Below are 26,665 nucleotides of genomic sequence, written 5' to 3' on the forward strand. Positions count from 1 at the left end.
GTTATGTGTTTATTAACACAATTCTATTAAATAGGTATAACAGGACCAATAAATCATATTATACATTCTGTAAAATTTCTAAGATTTATCAGGATATTCTTTTCATGTGGCTCAGCTGAACCTGAAGAAAGAACAGAAGAAATGATACACTTGATTTCTGGCTACTGGTCATTAACAAATCATGTACTAGAACTGCAATTTAAATTATTTTCCTTAACTAAATTTCTACGCACACCCAGAATTTCTCCTCAATATCTATTAATCTTGAAGACCAAATGTCAACTGTGATAAAAAGAACTGAAAAAAGCTCAACCCCAGAACTACCAACCATCTTATCGCAGGTCAAAGATCAAGTTACAGGACCAAAGTATGTCCTCTTATAAATTTGAACACAAATGTAATGATCATTATTTGCATTAAATGGGTTTGTGACAATTCACGATTAAGCTACTGGACAAGCCACATAAAAATCTTTCAAGAAATATCTGCAAAATAAGAGGGCTCATGCAAGTTGTGAAGAGACTTACTCTTCCTGCAAAGTATATTCTCCTTGTGTATTAAATGATTACATTCTGAAGATCATTACTGAACTCATTATTAGAGATGTAACGTCAGAGAAAAATAGCCAGATTGCTGAGATACAGGCTAAGAAATTCCCCAGAGTTCAAGTACAACTAGATTCTTTCTGATCTACTCTTGCATTCCACTACTCTCCATAAAGATACAATAGGTGCAGTGAACAGTAGCAGTTCTGCTAACTCAGCAAGGTAACTCTAAAATATGTAGAAGCAGTAATAAAAAAATTTCTTACTTCGAACAATTTCTCTAGAAGTCTGAATAATGGTGCAACCTGAAAAAGTAAAGAACAAATCATCTTAACGACTTTTTGATTGCTCAGAGTATTATCAGTCAGAAGATTAGAATCCCTTTGTCACCTGTGGTTGGTGGGAGCAAGCAGAGAAACTCTGTCCCTGGGTCCGCCGAGCTGCAGTCCAAGGTCTCAGAGAGTTCCGCTTATCCTGTTCTGTGGGTCTTCAGTCGTGCGTGAGTCTTGGCCGGAGCTGCCACGCGGGTCTGGAAAGCGTCCTGGAGTGTGGAGACGGCTGGGTAGTGGAGGTAGTGTCAATAGTAAAAGTGTGCCAGTGGGGTATTTATCTGGGTAGGGTGGGTCTTCTGTGTGCAATCCGATCCCTGGGTGGTTGATGAGCTAATTCGCCAGCATGGTTTGGCGCATGCCTCAGGCAACAGCAAGCTAACCTCCCAGCTCGCAAAGCAGTGCAGAGATGCGATCAAGGAAGACCTCAAAGAGAGAAGAGCAGAAGTACTGGTAGATGCGGCAGAAGCTGGGAAAAGTATTCGTTACGCCCGCCTGTCCTTTGCCAACTACAAGACCAAGATGACTGCCCTCCGACGTCCTGATGGATCCATCACATCCTCCAGAACGGCAATGGAGAAGATTATCCATGACTTCTACTCAAATCTCTTCGATAGCCATGTCCACTTGCCGACATACCAAATTCCACGGGATGGATATGTCGTTCCCAACGTTCTCCCTTCCGAAATCCGACACGCCATTTCGTTGGTAAAGAAACAAACAGCACCTGGCCCAGCACCAAGGTCAGACCTGAACACCTGAAGAACCTGCCATCAGTACTCATCAATACACTGGCTCGGCTCTTCACTCGCTACCTGTCTGAATGCAAGGTTCCGTCCCAATGGAAAACCAGCAGGACCGTACTACTGTTCAAGAAGGGAGACATCCATGACATTGGCAAATATCGCCCGATCTGCCTATTGTCTGTCATCTACAAGTTGTTCACTCGAGTCATCCTAAATAGGATTGGCAGAACATTAGATGAAGGACAATCATTCGAGCAAGCCGGGTTCCGCAAAGAATTCAGCACCATTGACCATATCAACACAATAACCAAACTCATTGAGGTTTCTCGGGAGTTCAAGATGCCGCTCTGTTTAACGTTCATTGATTTAAAAAAGGCCTTTGATTCTGTTGAGACGGAAGCGGTCATTGAAGCCCTAGCCAATCAGGGCATTCAAGCCCAATACAGCAAGATCCTCCGTGAGCTGTATTGCAGATTCACTACCAGGATCTCACCATTCTACAAAGAAGTGATCGTTGATGTCAAGAGAGGGGTTCGGCAGGGTGATACCATTTCACCGAAACTCTTCAGTGCCACCCTCGAGAACATCATGCGACGACTGGAATGGGAAGGAATGGGAGTGAAGATAGATGGTCGGCAATTACACCACCTCCACTTTGCTGATGACATTGTTTTAATAACACCAAACATCAGCCAAGCGTCACAAATGCTGGCCGACTTTGACCGTGAGTGTGGAAAGGTAGGACTACAGTTGAATCTTACGAAGACAATGTTTATGAGAAACAGCCTCGTTCCTGACGCCCCATTCACTCTCAATGGAACGACCATTTCTGAATGCAACAGCTATGTGTACCTAGGTCGAGAAGTCAACATGACAAATGACCAGGCACCCGAGCTGCACAGGAGGAAGAGAGCGGCTTGGAACGCCTTCAAGAACGTCGAAGAAATAGCTAAGAGGACGAAGAACCTCCAGCTCCGGGCACATCTCTTTGATTCCACTGTTCTTCCTACATTAACATATGCCTCAGAGACCTGGGCCCTGCGCAAACAGGATGAGAACGCTATTCAGGTCTCCCAAAGAAGAATTGAAAGAGCTATGCTTGGAATATCACGTTTAACTCAAATGAGAGAAAAAATTCGGAGTTCCGACATCCGTCGACGATCAAGAATCAGGGACGCTGTCTCATTTGCCAAGGTATCAAAAATCAGATGGGCTGGTCACGTAATGAGATTTAAAGATGACCGGTGGACTAGAGCTGTTACCGACTGGATTCCACGGGATGTCAAAAGACCGCGTGGCCGCCCACCTACCAGATGGTCAGACTTCTTTGTGAAGATCATGAATGATCGGTTTGAGGCTCTTCATGTTCCCAGAGCGAACAGATGCCATTGGGCTACACTAGCATGCGACAGGGACAAATGGAGACGTTACTGGTGCCCGCTCGAACAAATCGACGACTAACGGGAAGTTAAGTGATTAAGCGATTATCAATCAGATCACAGAACAGCACTTAGGAAGATTTTCGAAGGGAAAAATGCAATCAATCATTCTCAGCAGGCAGTCAGGTTAAGGCTCCACAATCTGACATTCTGTAGGATTCTAATGCTAATAACTCAGATTTCAGGGGAAAAGTATCAAATTTGGGAGCCTATAAAATACCCTATCAACCATACCTAATAGAAATGTTGTCATTTTACTCTGGTGAAAACTCCAATGCCCTTTAAGGCTTACTTTAAAAAAAAAAATCCAGTTATAATAATGATGCAAAGCTTTGCAAGAGAATTTCTAAGTACAGTACAAGCTTGCATCCTTTTATATATTCTGAACTCAATCACTCCAATAGTGATCTGAAAATAAAATGATAAAATTATCAATTTTCCTGGTAAAATCCATTTTCCTTTCAAAATAAAAAGAATTTAAAACCCCATCATTATTCTTTGCTACCTTCTCTTTACATAACGATCTACTCAAATTCCATTTACATCCCCCCTCCACTTACTTGCATCTCAGCATAGTTCAGAAGCAGGCATTCCCAGAAGCATACAAAAACAGGCTTCTATATAGCTTTCACTACAATGCTAGGGTGTACAACAGTTTGGGTCAGAGACAAAAAAGAAAGTTATAATGCTTGCCTGCACGCAAGAGGTCCTAGTTTGGTTCCCTATACACTGCCAGGAATGACCCTTGAACACTGTCAGGTGTACCCCTGAGACTGCCAAGTGTGACCCAAACCCCTTATTCCCCCTCAACCACCCCAAAAAGAGAAACACGCAGATCTCCATAAAGAGACATCTTGTTGTCTCTCATCTAGAGATGATATAATTAGGGTTGTCTGTTCCAGCTTCACAGACAAATATGCCTGGTACAGAAACAGGACTAGGATAGAGCATGCAAGTTTTCGGTAGGTTTGGGGCTGGAGCGATAGCGCAGCGGGTGGGGCGTTTGCCTTGCATGCAGCCAACATGACCCACAAAGGTTCGATTCCCGGCACCCTGAGCACCGCCAGGAACAATTCCTGAGTGCATGAGCCAGGAGTAACCCCTGAGCATCGCCGGGTGTGACCCCAAAAAAAAAAAAAAAGGTTTAGGTAGGTTTCACTGTAGTTAACATCATTATGTAATGTGAGGAGGCCTTTAGGGTCACAGCTGGGGGTGGTAGGGGCAACTAATAGCTTTGTGCCCATGATATAGTGCCTTAGTAAGTACCCTTAAAAAAATAATAATGCACTGACTGCACACAAGAATTCCAGCTGTAGCACAATATTATTTGGTAGGATTTAGTAAGTTACATAAATTTTTAGAAGGATCTGGGAACACTACTGCCATCCATTTATATAGCATTCCCAGAGTCAAAAAATAACATACAAAGTTAAGTCAAATTTCGGTAGCATGTGAAACCTGTACGTGAAAGTTCTCGTTAAAAAACTTTTAATAATTTTAATAATTACATGTGCTGATAGATATTAACCAAACTTAGTATGGTGATCAAATGAAACATATATACACATCAAATAATTATTTTGCATATCGAAAATTAACACTTTTCTATATTGATTGTAGTGTAATTTTAAAAAGCCACTACCACCCCCTCAAATTTTCCAGATTAACCTTTTCTCTGGTTGTGACATTTTATGGGAGAAAAATGCAATTTTGTTATAGAAGAACTATGAAAATCAAGTTAAGCTTCCTATAGGTAATCATTTATAATTAATAAATTGTAAATAATAAATTGTACATAACTGCAAAAATATCAGACTGGCATTTTTTCTCAAAAGAAATTAACAAATATTTCTTAATGTTAACACCTACCTATACAGTAGAGCCTTGCCCTTTTCATTCCCCATGGCAAAATACCCACTTCTGGGAGAAAAATCCATGGTATGAACAAGAGAAATAGTCTTCTTTTTCACAACTGGAAAGTTTGAAAATACTGTACAGGAAGGAAGGTGAACCTGGAAGGAGATATTAAGAGGCTTTAAACTAAAGTAACTGGGAACTCCTTTCTTAAATTTTAATCTTTGTGCTGGAATTAAACTGTTCATTTTGATTATAGTGCACACAAAACACAATTCTCTTATTGTAGCAAAGTGTTCCAAAATTTGATTTTCAATGTATTCTTAATTAAGACAGAGGGAAGAGATCTGAACACAACATTCCACAGAACTCAGGGTCTACACCAAGTTCAATGCTTGGGGACCATGCAATGGCGAGAACTAAACCAGGGCCTTCTGCATGCAGAGCATGCACTCTAGCCTTTGGGTTATCTCCCTGGCCCCGTTTTCTTAATGTTGTTAATGCAGCGTAAGTTTTGCTAGTGCCTGTGAGACTCAAATGTTTGCTGAACAAATAAACTAAAGTGAAAAGTCAACAGTAATACCCATCAGTACCTAACTTAATGACTACAGTAAAGAATAGGAAAATTTGATCACAAGGAACACTTCAAACATGAGAATACTGATTTTATATAACTGAAGACTAAACAAAGTAATATCAATATCATAATTTCCTTTCTTCATTTTGTTTTTTCCACTATATCTACTCTTAGCTTTTTGCAATTGCTCCTCAAGATGGACAACCATGCAAACCGCTTAAGAGCCAAAAGTTCACCCGAAGCCAGGTCTAAGCATGAGGAGGAAATCACTTTCTACAAGACTATTCTGGAAAGCACGAGTCCAAGAACAAGACAAAATAGACAATACTCAAGGTGTGGATAAATAAAACCTAAGCATGATAACAGTTATCCTAAGCAGACTGGAATTTTAACTACTCCCATTTCAAAAAATGTTTCGCTCTTGCAAGAAATTTTATGTTTAAACCCACAGAGTTACCATTCAACTATGTATGTCTCGATTACCTGTCATCATCCATAATTTCAGATGAGATTTTATATGTTTACAAACTTAATTCGGTCTACTCCCTTTTCAGAAAACAAAAACAAACAAAAAAACCAGTGACACCCCACCCCAATGTACTGTATTTCACTGACCACACACTGAATACTAGGAGTCTTCCTAATAAATCAACAAGTTTAGTAATTTATACAAAGATTTGTCCATAGTTTTATGCCAGCAATTTGAATTGCAATCTCGTCACATAATTTTCAAGTTCAATCTATTTTCAAAACCTAAGAATCACCTCCACTCATTCGTTACTCATTAAGGAGCCCTAAAAAAAGTCGAAAGACAACCACAAAGAAATTAAGTGTCTGACTTAAACATATTTCTTTATGCATATGCTGAAAAACTGAAAACAAAGGCTGCTTTAAAAATGTTAAGATCAGACAACACAGCTTTCCCAAAAGAACTGACTAATTTAGTGGCTATTGTATCTCATTTCTACAATAACCTCAAGAAGCTGTAATACAAATAACTCTACATCAAAAAAATAATACAACACTCATTATATTATTTTTCAACTTAGATTTAAAAACTATCAAGGATAAAAGAAAGGGCAAGGCAATGTTACCAATCTGACTGCTTCTTTCATTTTGTCCAAAGCAATTGCCAAGATTTCTGTAGCAGGATTAAAGGTCAGAGACGTAACACCTGTTACCAAGTTCATTATAGCTTTTATTGGCTTTGGGTTTGTTTCTTTGAGACAAGATTCTTGATTACAGACATTTACCACTCCACAATTAGAACTGCAAAGAGAAAAAAGTAGTACAAGAGATTAAAAGCAAGAAAAAAACTTTCACAAGATACGTGAATACATAGTCACTCCCACCAATTAATGAGTAACTGTAGTATCATGTTATATTACAAAGGAACCTGTGGGGCTGGAGAGATAGTATAGCCCAAAATACCACCAGGGATGGTCTGAAAAGTAAAAGAACTCCAAGGAAGCAGTGGCTGGAGAGCTAATCCCAGGATAAAACCCAAACATGTTTTACAGTTCTACCTCATGTTAATAACTCTAGGGTTTTTTTGTTGTGGAGATCGTAAGTTGTGGTATTCCCCACCAAACCCCTATCTCGGTACTTGGGGATCCGCTCCTTGTGGTGTTCCATGGACCATGCAGTACAGGGTATCCAGCACCTGCCCACCCCGTTATCTCTCCAGCCTTCCCTCTTGTTACTTCCAGCTGTCTTTCAATTGCAAGTAGAAACTAGAAAATCCAAGAAAACACTGAATCATTGTTACTCATTCCTTCAATATTAATTGTCTATTTCATGCCAAAGATGCAAAGGTGAACAAAGACATCAATAAGTGCCAGCCTTGGCATTTGTACCCAATCTAGCATTCCAATGTGTGAATAATGAAAGCTAAATTTCCTCTATTGCTTCTTTTTTAATTCTATTATATTGTGAGAAAATCAAAATTAGTGCCAAACAATCGCCGTGACAGAAATCTTAAGTTTTGAAACTATATTCGGCTGGGAATACTTGTAGTTCAAGTGATTAAGTTAAGTGATTATTCACTCTAACTTCACTGAAATGTTAACCAGCAGTGAATATATACCCAAATGCATATAAAGAGTAATCTTCAGAGGTACAGGAGGTAACACATTTGCCTCACATGTGTTTGGCCCCAGCTCATACAGGACACTGTATATGAGGAACCAAGCACTACTAGGGGGTCATTCCTGAGCAGAGAGCCAGGAATAGGTCCTGAGTGCTGCCAGGTATAGCCCCAAAATAGGAAAAACAAAACAGCAAATATTTAAAAAGTCAATCTCGGAGCTGGAGTGATAGTACAGTGGGTAGGGCGTTTGCCTTGCACGCGGCCAACCCAGGTTCAATTCCCAGCATCACATATGGTCCCCCGAGCACCGCCAGGATTTAATTCCTGAGTGCAGAGCCAGGAGTGACCCTGTGCATTGCCGGGTGTGAGGCCCCCCCCCAAAAAAGTAAATCTCAATGATCTTAGCATTGTCATTATTATTCAGATTCATGATTAGACCATGATTAATAAACAACAAGTCCTTGTAACCCCATACTTAACTTGCAAATGCATTGTAACCTGAAATGGTGACAAGTATCCCATTAAGTGTACTCTCATTCCTACTACTCAAACATACTCTTTTAATTACTTACGATGGCCTATAAGGATCCAAAAATAATTTACATAATACAAGACCTATTCAGCTCACATGAAAAGATTATATAGTTGAAAGATTATATAGTGGAAATTTTAGCTAACAAAAATAGTATGTTAGAATTAAATATTTACTGCTTTAGTATATTTTTAATTTATTCACACATACTTCTCCATTTGACTCAAAGAACACTTTAACAAGAGCTAAAAATGACTGGAAGGGAGGAGTTCAGTCAGTCGGCTACAGGGCTCGACCACCAAAAACCATCTTCCTGATATGCCTATAACATCTGAAATTTCTCTAACAATCATTGACATTTATTTATGAGTTTAATAAGAGAAATCCAGTATATCCTTTGAACAAGCATTATCAGAATCCAATAAGTCAAAGGGTACTTCAAATCAAAGTAGATTCTTTCCGTTGTGGGCCTTTCAAAGAGTACAAAGCGACTAGAAAAAAAAAAAAAAGGCCAAAGCCAAAAAAATTATTAACTTCACAAATTTGTGGGAGTTAATTTTTATTCTTGCTCCAGAGAGAGGCAAACTAGTTATATTTAAAATTCCTGAAAATTAGGGGCTGGAGAAAGAGTACAGCAGTTGGGAGCTTGCCTTGCATGCAGATGACCATTCCAAATGGGTCCCCAACCACCACCAGGAGTAATTCCTGAGTGCAGAGTCAGGAGTAAGCCCTGAGCATCACCAGGCATGGCCCCAAAACAAAAGAAAACAAAACAAAACACATTTCCTAAAAATTAATCACTGTAGAAGAACAAAGCTATTCCCAGAAAACCTGCTAATCACAAATTGCTGCCACGGTTGTGAGGCACATGTTATACTTGGTATCACAGCCAAATTCCACAGCAAATTCTACCTTTTCATTTTTCCGGATCCCAAGGTGATGGGGACCAGAAGCCTCAGTAGGCGCTATTCACCTAAGGAACCTCTCTGAGAAAGAATTCAGATATGAAGTCATGAAGATGTTCAATGAATTCAATGAAACAGTCAGATATCCAGTAAATTGAAAGAGGACATGAAAGAAACAATGGATCGCACAATCGAGAACATACATAAAGAAATGAGAGCAGAAATTGGAAAGCTACCCAAGGTGATGGGGAGAGACATTCAGATGCAGCTGCCGCAATTTTAACCTCGAAGAAATGAACACTGTGATAGAAGAGTGGGAAGTGTGCCATATTTCACAATAAGACCCATCTGACTTACCATTCATGGAAAAGTTAACTGAATTTTCTTTATGGATCAACTGTATTTTGTCATAAAAATCCACTCAGGAAGTTTTGAAAAGAAAAGTGCCAACACAACACTTAGCAGGTCTGACAGCTTACAATCATATTTTAAGTATCCAATGTCTCCTCCTACCCATCTTGAGACTAAGGTAGGAGAATAAAGCCATCTTTTTTCCAAGGGCACAAATCATTTTTCTATGCTTTTTATTTTTTGTGATAAAACAGTAATGTGTCTAGATAAAATGTTCAGTTTCTTTTTTTTTTTTGCTTTTTGGGTCACCACCCAGCAATGCTCAGGGGTTAGTCCTGGCTCTGTGCTCAGGAATTACTCCTGGAGGTGCTCGGGGGACCATATGGGATGCCAGGGATCGAACCCGGGTCGGCCGCGTGCAAGGCAATCACACTACCCACCGTGCTATCGCTCCGGCCCTAAATTTTCAAAGTTTCAGCAATACGATCAAACAGTATTTTTATGCAACATGTTTTGATATGTCCTACTTTGGACAAAGTGGCAGGCTACCGAATGTAGCCTGCCCACATGGCAGAGTCTGGCAAACTCCCCGTGGCGTACCCAATATGCCAAATACCAGTAACAATGATGGGTCTCATTCTCCTAAAGAGCCTTGAATATAATCTCAGGGCTAGGATGAAGGAGATGTTACTGGGGCCTTGCTCGAGGCAATCGACGAATAACAGGATGATTTGTGATTTTGTGATGTTTTGATATGTACCTAGCCAAGAGGGGAAAAATGCATCAAATAAGCCAGTGCTTTTGCTTAAAACCAAATTCTTTGGGTTTTACTTTTAATAAATTGGAAATAAAAAATTTATATACTCTGGCTACCACACAGATGTTTGTTAGGATAAAGTACATAGTAAACTATCTTAAGAACTGATAAATACTAAGTTAAAATAAATGTAAAAATGTTACACTATCATTATAAGGAATATTCTAGGTGATTCATGGCTACTTAAAAAAAAAACTGTTGGATATTAAAATAATGTGTGGGGTGGCAAGGTTTAGCCATCTTCTATGCCCTGCCCTCTATAAAATCACTTTTTATTTTTTATGGGAAGCCGTAACCAGTGGTGTTTTAGGGAACCATGCAGGGCTAGGGACAAGGACTTTGAATTATCTCCACTGTCCTAAAAATGAGTTTTAAACCCAAAGTTTAACTAAATCTGCTTCCTTATCAATGAGAAAGCAAAATAGTAATAGGAAATAGGAAAATACTGTGATCAAATGGGGATTTCAAAAGAAAAAACACGAGGACATAAGGTAATTCAGTATTTGCTGAAGAGCAGGCATTATCATTAAACACTACATTAAGTCAGATGTAGAATCAGACCTGTGCAGGGCCAGATAAATAGTACAGGGGTTAAGTTGTTTCACATGTAGCGACACAGCTCAATCCCCAGCCCTGATATAGCACCCCAGAGCACTGGCAGGTATGATCCCTCAAAATTAAAAAATAAAAACATACATATATTTTTTAAAAGGTCTGGTTTGGGGGCCAAAGAGACCATATGGAACTCAAAGAAGTTAAGGTACTTGCCTTGCATCCAGCCTTGTCTGAATTCTGAGCACTACACATGGTCCCCTGAGCACCACCAAGGAGCACTCCTAAGTAGAGAGTCAGGAATAGCTCCTGAACACCACAGGAGTGGCCCAAAAACTCCAATCCCCCTCTCCCAACGATAGAAGTATACCAACTTTATTACTGAATTGTTCATAAACAGAACTATTCAAGCACCATTCAATATCATCAACTCTTTGGAACTTTCTTATTTTATTAGCACAATGCAATTACAAGTTTTACAAGCCTCTCTTTACTTACCCACAAGCAACATACTGTCCATTCCTCGATGTAGCAATGCTCAATCCATAGAGACTGCCTTCATCAACAAATCTGTTAAGGCACTTTCTGGAGTTCACATCCCAAACATAAACTTCCCCATCCCCTGAAGGAAAGTCCAAACGGGTTTTGGTTAATTTTGGTTGTTTTTTTTGTGGGGGAAGGGGCGGACCGGGGGCTTTTTGGGTCACACCTGGTGATGTTCAGGGGTTACTCCTAGCTCTGCACTCTAAAATCACTCCTGGTAGTGCTCGGGGGACCAAATCAAATGGGATGCAGAGGATGGAACCCAGGTCAGCCATGTACAAGGCAAACATCCAACCCGCTGTACTATCACTTCAGCTTGGTTTGGTTAATCACGACACGACCATCCTGTCATTTGTCGATTGCCTCAAGCAGGCCCCAGTGACGTCTCCTTCATCCTAGCCCTGAGATTATATTCAAGGCTCTTTAGGAGAATGAGACCCATCATTGTTACTGGTATTTGGCATATTGGGTACGCCACGGGGAGTTTGCCAGACTTGGTTTGGTTAATTTTGTTTTAAACTTCAAAGGCAAATGAACTAACCATTCTAAGTCTAGTTTTACTAGCACAAGGTACTACCAATAAAGATCTACTATAAATACTCTATATTTATATTAGATCTAAAAAAATTGATCTAAAACATTTCTTACATAACTAGTCCTTAATAAACAGTATTTTTACAATAAGAATGGCTTGGGTTGAATTCTCAGGAAAACTTCCACTTCATGGAGATAAACCACAGGAGCAAAACTATGAAAATGCAGGCTGGAGAAATAGTCTGGGAGGGAAGGCACTTGCCGTGCATGCAGCCAATGCTGACTGGATGCTCAGCCTTGCATTATGATTCATCCCCACCCCAACACCATCACGAGTGACCCTGAGCAGAGCATAGCCACGAACACAGCAAGTGTAGTAAAGAAAAGTAGTTTTAAAACCAAAACAAAATACTTCCTTAGCACTGATCTCCCAACAACTATTAACAAATACCATTGTCTGTAGCACTGTCTTCCTGTTGTTCTGCTCGAGTGGGCCCAGTAACGTCTCCATTGTGAGACTTCTTGTTACTGTGTTTGGCATATCGAATACGTCATGAGCAGCTTGTCAGGCTTTTGCCATGCGGGTGAGATACTCTCGGTAGCTTGCCGGGCTCTCTGAGAGGAGCGGAGGAATCGAACGTGGGTTGGCCAGGCTGGCTACATGCAAGGCAAATGCCCTACCGCTGTGCTATCGCTCCAGCCCAGAGTTCCTAATATAATATACGCTTAAATGATGATCAGAAAAGGAGTAAGTCAAGAATGAACTGAGCCAAAACAGTTCATAATATAAATGCAGGGCAGGCGATGCGGTTCAATGGTAGAGTGCTTTGCATGGGTTTGCCTAGATTCAATCCCCACCACAGCACCAGAGGGTCCCCAAGTACCTCTAGAAGTGAATTCCAAGGACAGAATCAGAATCAAAGAGTAGCCCTCAGCAATGTCAGGTGTGGTCCCAGAACAAACAGAAAGACATTGTACAATTTATCTATCACCTACTAATTTAAATATAAGAAATGTATCACGCTAAGTGAAAGGAGTGAGAGAGGGACAGAATGACTGCACTCATTTGGAGAATATAAAATAACATAATATGAAACCAACATCCAACGACAGTAGACCCAAGGGCCAGGAATATTGTCCCATAGTTGGAAGCCTGTCTTGATGCAAGCTGTTACAACTTAAGAGACAGGACCCCCACGGGGAAGGACAAGCTGAACCGACCTGAGGACTTAGTCTGGGATTTACGGTAAAAGCCTTCCTTGCTCTCAGAGCCTAGAGAACTAAGTGTTGGGATCTTTGTAGCTTACTGTATTTATCCAAACAACTGCAAATATTATACAACTAGAGGGAAAGATAAAAGCAATGATAGACAGAATGTCTCCTTGAGTTAATCTCCCCAAGAGAATTGCATCTGCCAAATGTTTATCTATGTAAATGATCAATCACACTTATATCCTTACCCCCCTCAGATATTCTGCATTAAACGGGCCATTTTCACCATCAGGCTGTGGTCCCCCATTTCCCTCTCTCTCTGTCTGGGGTGGCCTGAGGAGTTGGGGAGGTAGGTGAGGGGCATCTGCACAGCACCCCCAATTTACTTTGTGAAATCACACAAATGGGCATCTAATTGCCAAAATCATCCTTGTTTTTTTCCTGTCACCTGCAACATGTGAAACTAATCACCATCCTCCCCATACGCACTACAATTTCTGAAAAAATTCTTTGCCTGTAGAAAGGTATCACCCCTCGTCTAAACAGCTCTGAAGTTCATCTTCCTTTATTCTTATTTCTCCAGTGAGAATTCAATGAATGTCACTGTTTCAAAATTTTGACAAAATTCCCCAAGCTGGAGTAGAAGTCGAGGTTAGACAGTAGCAAATTAAAAAACATAACAAAAAGTTTAGACAGTTAGGTTAGTCTGAAAAGAAAAAAAAAATCAAGATAGTAGAACAGGTAAGGTGCCTGTCTCACGGCTTGATCCCCAGCACCTCTATACAATCCTGAGCTCTGAGAGGAATGAGTCCTGAGCTCAGAGCCAGGAGGAGGAGTTAAGCACCAAGCACAACCAGGTGTGACCCCCAAAACCAAAATTAAATTTAAAAAGAAAAATTAACATATTAGCAAAGGCTCCTCCCTAACAAACAATATTTATGCTAATAAGCTATGCAAAGATTTTAGAACACTACTCACAGGAACATTACTCAAACATCATCCACCAAACAATGGCAGCCATTCTAAAATTATGAAGGCCCCAAGATCCCTCAGGAATGGAAGGAGAGTCAAAGAGCAAATGGGTTGTCCAAAAGGCAGAAGTGCAGCACAGCATAAGACAGAGCTCATCAGGGACGAGGAAGGTTGGTCAAAAATGCAAAACAGTGAGGAGATCTGGATTGTCTTCCATCAACAATGAAGAAAATTCACATTACCTACTCTAGTACCAAAAAAAAAGAGAAAAAAAAATTAAAGGGGGATCATGAAAAGAAACTAAAACTAGCACCTTTTAAGAGAGAAAATGAAAATTTTAAGACTGGGTCACCTTACAATAAACATTTTCAGGGTCGGAGATGCAGGCTGGAGATGTGTGAGGCCCTGGATTCAACCATGAAGCAAAAAAAAAAACAAATGAACCTGCACTTTTCCCCCAGCTTTCCCCAAAATCCATTAAAGGCCCTTCAGTACCGACAGCGAAAATGACAAAAATGAACTCTACAAATGAAATTTATTTTTTACTTAAAAAAAAAAATCAAACAGTTATCATCCACATCTAAAGCATCAAAAACTTTTTATCACCATGTCATTAACTTACCAGAAGATGCATATATTTTCTTACTATCTGAAGAAAATGTGGATGCTGCAACCCTCCCGTTGATTTTCATGCTACCAGTCAATTCTTTAGTCTGGAAGAAATGTGTTATTTATCAAATTCATAAGGAGGTAAATGAACAAATCAAACTGTGTGGAATGACTTTCTAAAAAATTCGAGCTCTTATTTGTTGTTCCTGTATTTGCTTTCCCCAATATTCCAAGGTGTCACCCAACTGCCCACAGCTTCTGCCCAAGTTCGGCTACGCTTCTCTACTAGACATGCAGACTGAAGGACCAGAAACTATGGCTCAAGACATGAGTATCTTATCCTCAAAGAACAAGCCAACCACTAAGAATGAGTTATACCTTCATTGACAGCAAATGCAAATATCCCGCAACACCATTTATGAGCAAGAAGGTCCCATCTGGGGCAACTTCGAAACTCCTTATTATCTTCTCTTTCAAACCTAAGAAAGGAGATCAATCAATGATATAAAATAAGTATTTTTTCAAAAACTTAAAAAAAAATCAACAATTAAGGGTTTCTGATCCCCGGAGTTATTGAAATGCATTCAAATTAAACAAAACCAACGTTAGACTCAACCAGCATGACCACATGCATGACTGAATAAGCACCCAGATACAAAGTGCTTAGCCAATTTCTCTTTTACTCCGAAATTACCAATGTAACTGCAGGTGAGAGATTCAGTTCAACCCTACTGCGTGGGACCTGTGCAAACACAGCGAGTGTGCCTACAACAGAGACAAAGTGCCAAAGGACTCCTTCCTGACACAGCCAACCCCCTCTCCCTGTCTGCAGGTGGGTCAATGTCTTTAACTTTAGCCTTAAGTAAATTTAATGTTTGGAGACAACTTAGGAGCACTCAGGGGGTCACATACTCTTGGTTGTGGAGCACACTGGTGGTGCTGGAGTCCTACCCAGAAATGCAATGAAGAGTAACAAGCGACGTGGGCAATGCCCAGGATGAAAATCTCAGGTTCAAGCATGCATGTCTGGGGCTCTCCCACTGAACTACATCCTTGGACATTAGCGGTAAACAATGACAGAAGACAGGACGGTACTCAGAGCATACCATGACCAAAATAAACACGTCTAACTCATAGTTACTATTATAATCAATATCATTATTACTTGGCTATTCTTACTGAGTAAAGAGTAAATGCTGAGGGTAAAAGGATAAATGCAATCTCTTAAGATGCCAGTGATGGGACAAACAACCTGAACAGCAGCCGGTCCAGGTCTTGTTTATCATAATTAAGAAAGTATCAAGATTATTATCTTGACCATGGCTTGCTTCTCCAAGGTCCATGCCATGGTCAGATAAAACCAGCAATTACTATATAGTGCTGATATAGGAAAATTTCTCTTGATATAAGGAAATGCTTTAAAGTTTCACAACTCAAAGTGAGGTTCCTCTGCAAAACCATATCACCTGAGCTGCTAGAACCACCATCATCAGACTTACAGAACCAGAATTTGCACTTTAACAAGCTCCCGGGGTGATTCATAAAAACGTTAGTAGAGGAAAAGCATCAAGTATGATTACATAAAGAGATTAATCAATTTGGAAAGAATTACAAAATGTGTCAGAGAACATAGGAAAGAGAAGAGTGGTAACATTAAAAATATACATTATGGGGGGCTGGAACAATAGCACAGCGGGTAGGGCATTTTCCTTGCACGCGGCCAATCCGGGTTCGATTCCCAGAATCCCATATGGTCCCCTGAGCACCACCAGGAGTAATTCCTGAGTTCAGAGCCAGGAGTAACCCCTGTGCATCATCAGGTGTGACCCAAAACGAAAAAAAAAAGAAAAAGAAAAAGAAAATAAAGAATATGAATGTTAACAAAGCTGAAAGTTGGCCTTATTTCTTCCAACCACTAGTAAAAATAAGGCTGTACAAAATCCTTTACAGCCCCACACATGTGCAACTGGGCTGCCAGTGAGCTATAGTATATGCCACCACCTCCTAAGATTTATAACATCAACCAAGCAAACCTCATTACAAGGCTTTGGTTCCCAGAGGATTCATGAAGGTGTCACTGTATTTTGTCACAGTAGGACCAGGGGAATGCAAGAGAAGAATGGGCATAGCAGAGGAAAGATATTACTTCACCTGACAAAAAGTATACTTAGAAAGTAGTTCATTCTTTAAAATATATCACAATCCCCAAAAGCAATGCTTTATTTCCTTTAATGTTAAAGGTAAAGGTAAAGGCCCTCCCGTTGATCGTCGATTTGCTCGAGCGGGCCCAGTAACGTCTCCATTGGAGACTTGGTTGTTACTGTGTTTGGCATATCGAATACTCTTGGTAGCTTGCCGGGCTCGCCAAGAATCGAACTCGGGTCGGCCATGTTGGCCGCTTGTAAGGCGAACGCCCTACCCGCTGTGCTATGTAAACCAAATTTCTATTATAAGCAGCACTGGTGGGAGGTATCCTTATTACATCATAAACATCAGAAAGATGAAAATAATTTTTTCAAGAAAGTATAACCTAGGTTTTCTAGCTTCCATGATCAGGCTCCTTCTACTGCATCAAATGCTAATAACTTTTCAGATATTTTGTTTTGCATCTCCTTTTTTTGATTGTGGGGGTGGAAGGCATTTCCAAATTATGATTTTCTCATAGTTGAGTATTCAATAAAATCAATTACCTATTTTCATTCAAATACATTTCAACACAAGATTTACAAATAATGTAAGCTATTCTTAAGAATCCTATGGGGAAGGGGGAACAAGCAGTTATAAAAACTGTTTAATGAACTAAACTGTGGGCTTGGAAGGAGAAGGGAGGGCAACAATCAGTTGTGTGTTCACTAAAAACCTACCTCTCACTTGATGCACAGGAATTAGCTTTCCAGCCAGCATATCATAGACATAAAGAACCTTGCTATGGGTACTCGTAGCCAGAACCTCTTCTCCATTAGCACTAAAACAAGCCTTAAAGATCGGAAACTTTTCCCAATAGATGCTCTGGATTTTAGGATTCGTTTTGCCGTCAACCTGTAAGGCAGTACAAAATGTTCCTGTTGGTTACTTCCACAGACCCTGTATCCTGATGGTAAACATTCTTCACTACAGGTCTTCATTCAAAATGCCTACCTGAAATAACGATACAGAGTTATCTAGTCCAGCAACCATCACAACTTGTGCACCTGGATGAAACTGCACAGATGGGATCCGAGCAGAAGTAGGACATTCAGCATTAGCAGGTTGGCAATTCTTCATCTAAGGAAAGACAAAGCTGTAATTTTATCAATTCCAATGAGCTAAACGCTCTTTTCTTAAAAGCATGAAACATTAAAAGCAGTTTACAATGCAAAACGAAGTGCAATGGACAGGCCACAGCTCTGCTACCACCACCTTCAGAATCATTTTGTAAGAACTAATTTTTAATCAGCTGTGGAGAAAGTACATTGGGTGGGGCACTTGCCTTGTTTCCGGCTGACCCTAAGTAAAGTAAGTAAAGGCCCTCCCGTTGATCGTCGATTTGCTCGAGCGGGCCCAGTAACGTCTCCATTGGAGACTTTGTTGTTACTGTGTCTGGCATATCGAATACTCTCGGTAGCTTGCCGGGCTCTCCGAGAGGGGCGAAGGAATCGAACTCGGGTCGGCCATGTTGGCCGCGTGTAAGGCGAACGCCCTACCCGCTGTGCTATCGCTCCAGCCCCTATAGGGTTCAATTCTCAGCACAACATATGGTCCCTTGCGCCCTGCCAGAAAGTGCTCCTTGAGCAGAGAGCCAGGAGTAAGCCCTAAGCAAAGCCACGTGTGGCCCAAAAATAAAAAATGTGTTACCTTCTTTCAATTAAGGAAGACTAAATTCCTTACAGATTTTAGAGTGGTTTTTCAAAAATGTACAATTTTGGTAAGGAAGGACACTGAATTCCAGGGCAATTTTATTGCAAGTTTCTGCTTTCTGGCACCTTTGCACTCATGACACAAAGTAAGAGAGACTATGTGGTCGTCTCTATGGTTCTAAGGCTGCCATGCAAGGATAGAGAGGATGTTATTTTAAACTCAGTCCCTACATATCAAAAAAAGAACAGTTTAAAAAAAAAATACAGTGTTGGCCCAGATGTGGCGAAAATGGGACTCTCATTCACTAGTGGGAATGTCGACTGTTGCAGCCTTTTTGGGAAGACAATATGGACACTTGTCAGAAAACTAGGAATTGAGATTCCATGTGACCCAGCAATTCCACTTCTGAGCAACTACCCCCAAAGAACCAAAAACTCTATTCAGAAAAGACACGTGCACTCCTTTATTCATTGCATCACTATTCACAGTAGCCAAAATCTGCAAACGACCTAAGTGTCCATGAATAGATGACTAGATTTAAAAAAAAAATGGTACATATGCATAATGGAATACTTCAGCTGTAAAATGAAATTATGCAATTATCTACATGGATAAATCTGTAGAGTATCATGCTGAGTGAAGTTAGGAGGAGACGAACAGACACAGAATGACCTCTCTCATATGTAGGATATAAAGGAAATTAAGGGGTCAACAAAGGCAATAAATGGGTTAACAAAAACTCAAAGGTGGCAAAAACTAAGAACCTGTCTATAGTAAGGGAGGGAGAGAAGGTTGGGAAGAAGTAGTGGGACAGGAGGACAATGGTGGAAGAAGTGAGATACTCTGGTGAAGGGTGTGGTGCTGGAATGTGGTAAGCGAAATTCTATTCCTATTATCAACAGTATTGCAAACTCTGGTGCCTGAACTAATCGTCGATTTGCTCGAGCGGGCCCAGTAACGTCTCCATTGGAGACTTTGTTGTTACTGTGTCTGGCATATCGAATACTCTCGGTAGCTTGCCGGGCTCTAACTAATATTTTTTTAAAAAATGTAATTAAAAACATTAATGTGTTTAGTCTGTAGTCTACCTTCCACATGCTTCTCCCATCCTGGGGGGATCCTCCCAACACCTCTATTTGGTGTTCCCTTCTCTATCTGAGCTCCCTTGTCCTCTAGGATGTGTGGAATTGAAACCCAAGCACAAAAATGTGTAAGTCTACAACTGTACCTCATGATGTCTCACTATTAAAAATTTTTTAATAAAAAAAATATATATCTATTAATGTGGTGGCTAATTTTAAACATATTCACGATCCTTTGAATCTGTGGACTACTTTCTTATTTCCTTTTTATTTTTTGGTTTGGGGGACACACACAGCAGTGCTCAGGGGCTACTCCTGGCTTGGTGCTGGGGACTGAGCCAGGGTCAGAGGAATGAAGGTAAACTCCTTAGCCTCGTTACTGTCTGATCCCAGCTAGTTCTTTCCTTCCTCTCCGCCCCCCAAGTTTTCTCCCTGCACTAAAAATTCAACTGAACTACAAAGAGGTAGCTTAGTGGGACAATTCAAGTTTCATGTGTATGAGGTCCTGGGTTCCATCTCGAGCACCTGAACATGTTCATAGATGAATCAAAAAACAAAAATTTAATCATGCAAAAAGTATGTGTATTTTACTTGTAGTTAAATGTTTATGCTAACTACATTTTCAGCAGTAGTTAGCACATACATAAAGTCACCCTGTGCGGAGCTAAACGAGTCATCTTCATAAAGTGAGAGGGAGACAGAATACCTTCCCCCTACTGACTTGCTTAACAGCGTACCCTTCTCATCTACCACACAACAGTATTTTATAATGGGGAAAATATCTTTGTCAGACAGATCTTCCTTTTGACAGACAGACAGTGGAAGAATCCCACTGGAAAAGCGTTTGAAGAAGTTAGACACAGTGACAAATTAGAAAGTTAATTGCTGGAGACCACTTTAAATAGAATGGCCAGGAAAATTCTTTCCAAGGTATTACTTGAACAGAAAGGAAAGTACAAGGGATTTACAAAAACAAGTCTCAGAACATTTAAGAAACATAAAGAAGGACTTCCTAGCTAGAGTAGGAAATGAGACGTAAAAGATCTGAGGTAAAATTTTAGACACAGGCAAAAGCTGCATCTTAGCAACTATAATAAGGAATTCGGGAGTTTACAAAAAGAAAAAAGAAAAAAAAATCACATGACTTGACTTTTTAAAATTCTTCTTGCTATAAGAATACCTTAGGAAGAATGAAATCCAGTCATGAACTACTATAGTGTACTGGATGCGAATTTCATGAACGAGATTCAAAGTACAGAAAAACGCAAGAGGGGAAATCAAATACAATTCCTAACAGATAACTGAGAACATAATTTAATCTTTCTGATTATCTTTTCATTAAATATTTACCAAGGCTAAATGAGAGCAAACACACAAGCAATCCCACAGATAATACGAATTTAAACATATGAATTAACTAGGAAGCACACAGGCTTTCAGAGGTCCCCCGAGCACTGTCTGGGGTAATTCCTGAGAGCATGAGCCAGGACTAACCCTTGTGCATCGCTGGGTGTGACCCAGAAAAAAAAAAGTCCTTTCTGACTACATTAGCAGTTAAAACCTAACTGGTGTCCATTAGGAAATGTTTTTCTAAGGAGCGCATGTCAGGCTCAGGTTCAGTATAATTCTAAGCTGACTAGTGTTAAAAACCTGCTTTTTTCAATTCTCAAGTTTTAAGTTTGGCTTGTGTTGTAACCTTTTTTTTTTCTTATTTAGACCTGTAAATTGCATGATACCAAAACTCAGACACTCATTCCAACCAGTCAGAAGGAGAGTCTTTATTGAAGTGCCTCAGAACATTCAGTAAATACCCAGTCATACCTTAGTAATGATACTAATTCAGTCTAGAGTATGCTTCTTAGAACAAAGTTTACAAATAAGTCTTTTCTCTTCTAGCAGTGATTTCAGAGCAACTGCTAGTTCGGTGCTCATAGGAGCAGCCGTTTGGTGCCAGGAACAGAACTCAGGCAACTCTAGGGGGCAAGCATGCTTTCAGCCCTTTGAACTCACTCCTTGGCTCTACTAATTTGCTTAGGCAGGACAACAGTATCCTGAATATGAAGGAAAATGTCCGCAATCTTAGCTAATGCACAGTAAGAAATGGGAGTGCAGCATCACTGCGTCTCATCTTACTTTCAAACACATCAGGAAAACATCCCAACAGATAAAACAAGTAACAGATGTTTTTTAAAACTGTTTTACCAGTGCCAGGAACTGAACCAAGTGTCTCACATAAGCAAATCAAGCAACTGCCAAATCAAGAGAATAAATTCAATTAAACCCAAATACCAATTGTCTGTAGCTGCTATTTTTTATATTATAAAGTTAAGAAAATAAAACGGCTTACCATATGAAAGCGATCAAGCAAATTAGCTCTGATTTTATTTGGCTGATTGTATCATATGTTTTCCCTGAATTTTCTCTCTACTTATATTCCCTCTCCTTCCAAAGTATTGTAATTATTATTTCTTCCGATAGCAATGTTCTTACTGTTTCAAACTGGAAATCTCACTACCCAAAGATTAGGTAAATCGAGATGAACTACTGATAATAAATACCTTTTGGTAAATGTATTAGAAAGGATACTTACTCTTCTTTAAGTCGCTTTTGAAGCTTTTCCTTTGAAAGTTTACTCTCACTGGAATTTTTCATCAGGTTTTTCCGAAACCTATTGTTCATCATCTCAACCCTAAAAAAAAAAAGCATGTTTCAAACATAAATATATATATATATATTTTTTATTTATTTAGGCTCTGTGGGTCTCAACCAGCAATGCTCAGGGGGTTACTCCGGGAGGTGCTCAGGTATGGGACACGCTGCAGTATCACTCCGGCACCATATACGTAAATATCTTTTAAAAAATCAACAAATAGTTGCTGCCGCTAGTACTCTGAAGCATTTCACTGAGTACATTTAGGTCCTGATATTAAAGCGCGTAATAACTCACATGCATATTCTCCATTCCCCAACAACAGAAAGGAGGAGGAAAGCAGCTCACACTGAACCTGCTTCTGGGCTACTCCCAGTTCAGGCAATGCTAGATGCTTGGGGACCGACCCCATTGTGCCAGGAATCACACTAGTCAGGCTGAATGTCTGGAAAGTGACTTAATCCCTAGACTACCTCTCCAGCCAGAACCAGTTAACTAACTCTTCAAAAAGCTATTATTTCAAACTCAATACTATGAAAGTCAAATCTTAGAATATTATGATGAGGGGCTGGAGCGATAGCACAGCGGGTAGGGTGTCTGCCTTGCAAGCAGCCAACATGGCTGACCCGAGTTCGATTCCTCCACCCCTCTCGGAGAGCCCGGCAAGCTACCGAGAGTATTCGATATGCCGGACACAGTAACAACAAAGTCTCCAATGGAGACGTTACTGGGCCCGCTCGAGCAAATCGACGACCAACAGGAGGGCCTTTACCTTTACCTTTACCTTATGATGAGGGGCTAGAGCAGCAGTATGGCGCATAAGGATTGCCTTGCATGCTGCCAACACAGGCTGGATCTCCACCACAAATGGTCCCCCAAGCACTGCCGGGAGTGATCCCTTAGCGCAGAGCCAAAGTAAGTCCTGAACAATGCCAGGTGTGCATCACCCACCAAAAAAAAAAAAAAAAAATACTATGATGAAAATCCAGGAGGAAACATTTGTCTCTGATGAATCTTACTGTTTTGTTTTTGAGGCCACACCCAGCGATGCTCAAGGGTTACTCCTGGCTCCGCACTCAGGGATCATTCCTAGCGTTGCTTGAGGGATCACATTGAATTCCAGGGATTGAACCCAGGTGGGCTGCATGCAAGGCTAACACCCTACCCTCTGTACTATCACTTGGGCCCCAAATTCATTTTTTAAGTGGGGAAAAATGCTAATAGCACAAAATATTCTCATTCACTACGGTACATATTACATATTCTACCTTTCTTAAGCCTATGCACAATTCCAGACATTGTCCTATTTCGTCTCAAAGAAGAATTACATAAATTCATGTACTGCTATACAAATACCATTAATGGGACAGCACTGATAGTACAGTGTGCAGGGTGCTTGCTTTGCACACAAGTGACCCGGGAACAATATCCCTGGCACCTCATATGGACCCCAGAGCCCTGTCATGAGAGATCCCAGGGCTTGGAGCCAGTGGTGATAAGCCCTGAGCACTCCTAGTGTGTGGCCCCAAAACGAAAAGTAAAATACTGTTACATGTATTTTTTGGGGGAGGGGTCACACTTAGCAATGCTCAGGGGTTACTCCTGGCAGTGCTCAGGATGCGGGGATTGAACCCAGATGCGGGGATCTAACCCAGGTCAGCCTTGTGCAAGGCAAAAACCCTATCGGCTGTACCATCGCTCCATTTTATAAAGGGAAAAAGTACATTCTCTTGTCCATGGCCAGTTATGAGCTGACCAAATCAGGAGGCAAATTCAGGTCAGATATCAAACACAGTACCGTCTTTTTTCTTTTTTAAATAAAAGAGTATATTTTTTTCTTTAGATTTCTTTTACTTTACAGAAGGCCCACTATTACTTTTTTTTTGAACACAGTACTCTCTTAACTAGTCTCTTTAAGTATGAGAAAAAAAGACAAGGAGTAGCACATCAACATGCTAACAATGATTTTCTCTCTGCCATTTATGAATGGCTTTTCCTTTGTATACTCCTCAATGTGTGTGTGTTTTTTTTTTTTACAAAATCATGTTTGTAAAAAGAACCTAAAAAAAAAAAAAACTGCAATGGGGGGGAGGGGGGCTGCTTGTCACACCCAGCAGAACTTACTCCTGGGTCCATGCTCAGGGATAGATTCTCGAAGACTTAGAGATCACTCCTAGGGTGCAAAGGATCAACTCTATGTAGGACTCTGCAAGGTAACTGCCCTATATGCTATACTATCACTCTAACCCCATATGAAATAATTTTTAAAGCAGAGGGACTCCAGGGAGAAAAAATTAAGGCAACTAACATTTCCTCGTCTTCACCTTCCTCATCCACCCAAACTGGCTTCTTCTGAGGTGGAAAATTATCTTTTGCTTCATTCTCCACTTCTGAGTCATCAGAGTCCTTCCGAACTTGAACCTAGAAAAAAGAAAACCAAAACATCTTCAAGCATAAAGGCTTTTATATTTTATAGTCACAAACATAACACACTGAATTTTAACTTTTTTTTTTTTAAGCCCACTAATGAAATAATGGATGGACCGGTCAGGAGCCAATGCTAGAAACAAAATGAGATTGGAGCATGAATGGGACCTTCTCTAACCACCTGGTTAAAGGTGCATATGGGGTGATAGTACGGCAGACAGGGCATTTGCCTTGCATGCAGCCCACCGGGTTCGATTCCCAGCATCCCATATGGTCCCCTGAGCACCGCCAGGACTAATTCCTGAATGCAAATCCAGGAGTAATCCCTGAGCATTGCTGGGTGTGACACACACACACACACACACACACACACACACACAAAAGGTGCACATTCAAGGAAAAGAAAGTTAACAACGCCCAAAGTTAAAGACCCAGCAAGGCATAACAAGGGTTGATCACTTTATCTCACTGCTGGCTGGAGAAGCCTGTGTTCTCTCTTGAACCCATTTCCTCTGCCTCTCCTAAGCTACTTTCGTTCATTAAAAACCACCCGCGACACAAAGAAAAAGAAAAAAAAAAAACTAAAAACCTGTGAAAAGAAAATGGGAAAAATTCCAGATCTACTCAAAGCACAGGACCAGAGGCAGACTAGCACAGAAGACAAAATGACCTGATTAAATGTCAAACATGATACCTCCGATTGTTAGGAAAACCCTTTTTCCCATTTCCCTGCGCCAGGGATGCTTCTTTCTAGCCTTGCGGCTACCCCTAAGTCCTCAGGGCTTAGTCCTGATTCCGTGCTCAGGACTCACTCCTGAGAGTGCTCAGGGAACCGAACTCTGGTGGGGGGGAGGGGTGCAGAGGCGTGCGCCCTGCGCCCTGCACCCTTCCCTCTGGCACTCCGTTCCTGACCGTCCTGAGCCAACTACGAACACAACACGGACCCAGACCCAGAGCCCGGAGACGCACTCACGTGGGCGCGGGCTGCACCGACACACCACGGAACTCAGCAAACGACGTCCCCGCGCCCGGGACCGGCGTTTCCTCGGTGAGGTCCTGCCAAGGGCCCGGCGTGTGTGTGTGTGGGGGGGGGGAGGTGCCCGAAGGGGAAGGCGAGGCGCCTCCGTCCTCCTCCTCTCCTCCCGGTCCCCGCCGCGGGCGTGCTGCGCGAACGGCCACCCCCGCCCGGCCTCCGTTCTGAGCTCCCAGACGGTCCCGTGGGCCGCTGCCCGCGGCTGCGTCTCCCTCCGGCAGTGCCCGGAGGGTGGGTCGCAGCCGAGCAGAGGGGCGGCGCGGGGCTTCGGGTGCGGGGGCGGGGGGGGGTAGTGGGACGCGGCAAAGAAAAACCTAACGGAATAGCCGAGAGGTTTGTCTCCTCGCACCCAGGACAGGGCAGTCCGGGACACGACCCACCCCGCCCCCGCGAGGACACCCAGCGGCGCGCCCCAGGGACCGGCTGCCGAGCGAGCTCCGGGCGTCACGGTCAGACCCCGGGCGAGCGCCGACGACGCCCCGGCCGCACCCGCCAGACCCGGAGGGGGAAAGTGGGGGAGCGAGCGGCAGGCGGCGCGGCGCAGCGCGCGGGGCTCCGGGAGACGGGCGGCCCCGGGGTCTCGGGCTCGCGGCCCCCCAGCGCCCGCCCGCCCGCCCAGCGCGCCGCAGGTCGCCTAGGCTCCGCCCCCCGCGCGCCCCGCCCGAGCGCCCCCGCCTCCCCTCACCCGCGGGCCCCGCAGCCGCCGCAGCAGCGCGTCCTCGTCGGCCTCCGCGTCGCCGAACACCAGCTCCTCCAGGCACCGCTCCACGCCCGGCTCGTCCTCCTCCAGCGTGAGGCGGTTCCGCTGCCGGAGCCGCTTCTCCTCCGCCACCGCCGCCGCGACGGCGACTGCAGCGGTCGCGGCGCTCGGCCCGGCCGGGGCTTTCCGCGGGGATGAAGGAGCGGCCTTGCGGGGCGGCCCGCGCGGCCCCTCGCCGGCTCTCGGCTCCGGCCGCTTCCGGACCTTCCGCTCCGGCTTCGCGCCGGGCCCGCGACCCGCTTTCGTTCGGCTTCTCCGCTCGGGCGGCAT

At 42.2% G+C, this 26,665-nt stretch overlaps 1 protein-coding gene across 1 annotated transcript; it reads right to left on the reverse strand.

The window, feature by feature from the left end:
* LOC130035059 (U3 small nucleolar RNA-associated protein 18 homolog) lies at nt 1-26,665 on the reverse strand. The gene is made up of 13 exons (XM_056126539.1): nt 26,321-26,665; nt 24,484-24,596; nt 22,116-22,214; nt 20,243-20,357; nt 17,745-17,870; nt 17,471-17,645; nt 14,985-15,085; nt 14,620-14,710; nt 11,235-11,358; nt 6,585-6,759; nt 4,929-5,071; nt 812-850; nt 1-121 (listed from the first exon to the last, which is right to left on the reverse strand). Exons 1-12 carry the CDS (start codon nt 26,663-26,665, stop codon nt 826-828), a joined length of 1,632 nt encoding a protein of 543 aa, XP_055982514.1. The 3' UTR covers nt 1-121; nt 812-825.

This window comes from Sorex fumeus, unplaced genomic scaffold (assembly GCF_029834395.1).
Source record: "Sorex fumeus unplaced genomic scaffold, SorFum_2.1 ptg000063l, whole genome shotgun sequence".
NCBI lineage: Eukaryota > Metazoa > Chordata > Mammalia > Eulipotyphla > Soricidae > Sorex > Sorex fumeus.

Bases quoted from the DNA above. Each gene is read 5' to 3' on its own strand.
- LOC130035059 (XM_056126539.1), bottom strand. From the start codon at position 26,665: ATGCCGCCCGAGCGGAGAAGCCGAACGAAAGCGGGTCGCGGGCCCGGC. The intron at 20,358-22,115 runs GTAAGTATCCTT...ACGCTTTTCCAG, and splicing joins CAAAAGCGACTTAAAGAAGA to TGGGATTCTTCCACTGTCTG. The intron at 851-4,928 runs GTAGGTGTTAAC...TTACTTTTTCAG, and splicing joins GGCAAGGCTCTACTGTATAG to GTTGCACCATTATTCAGACT.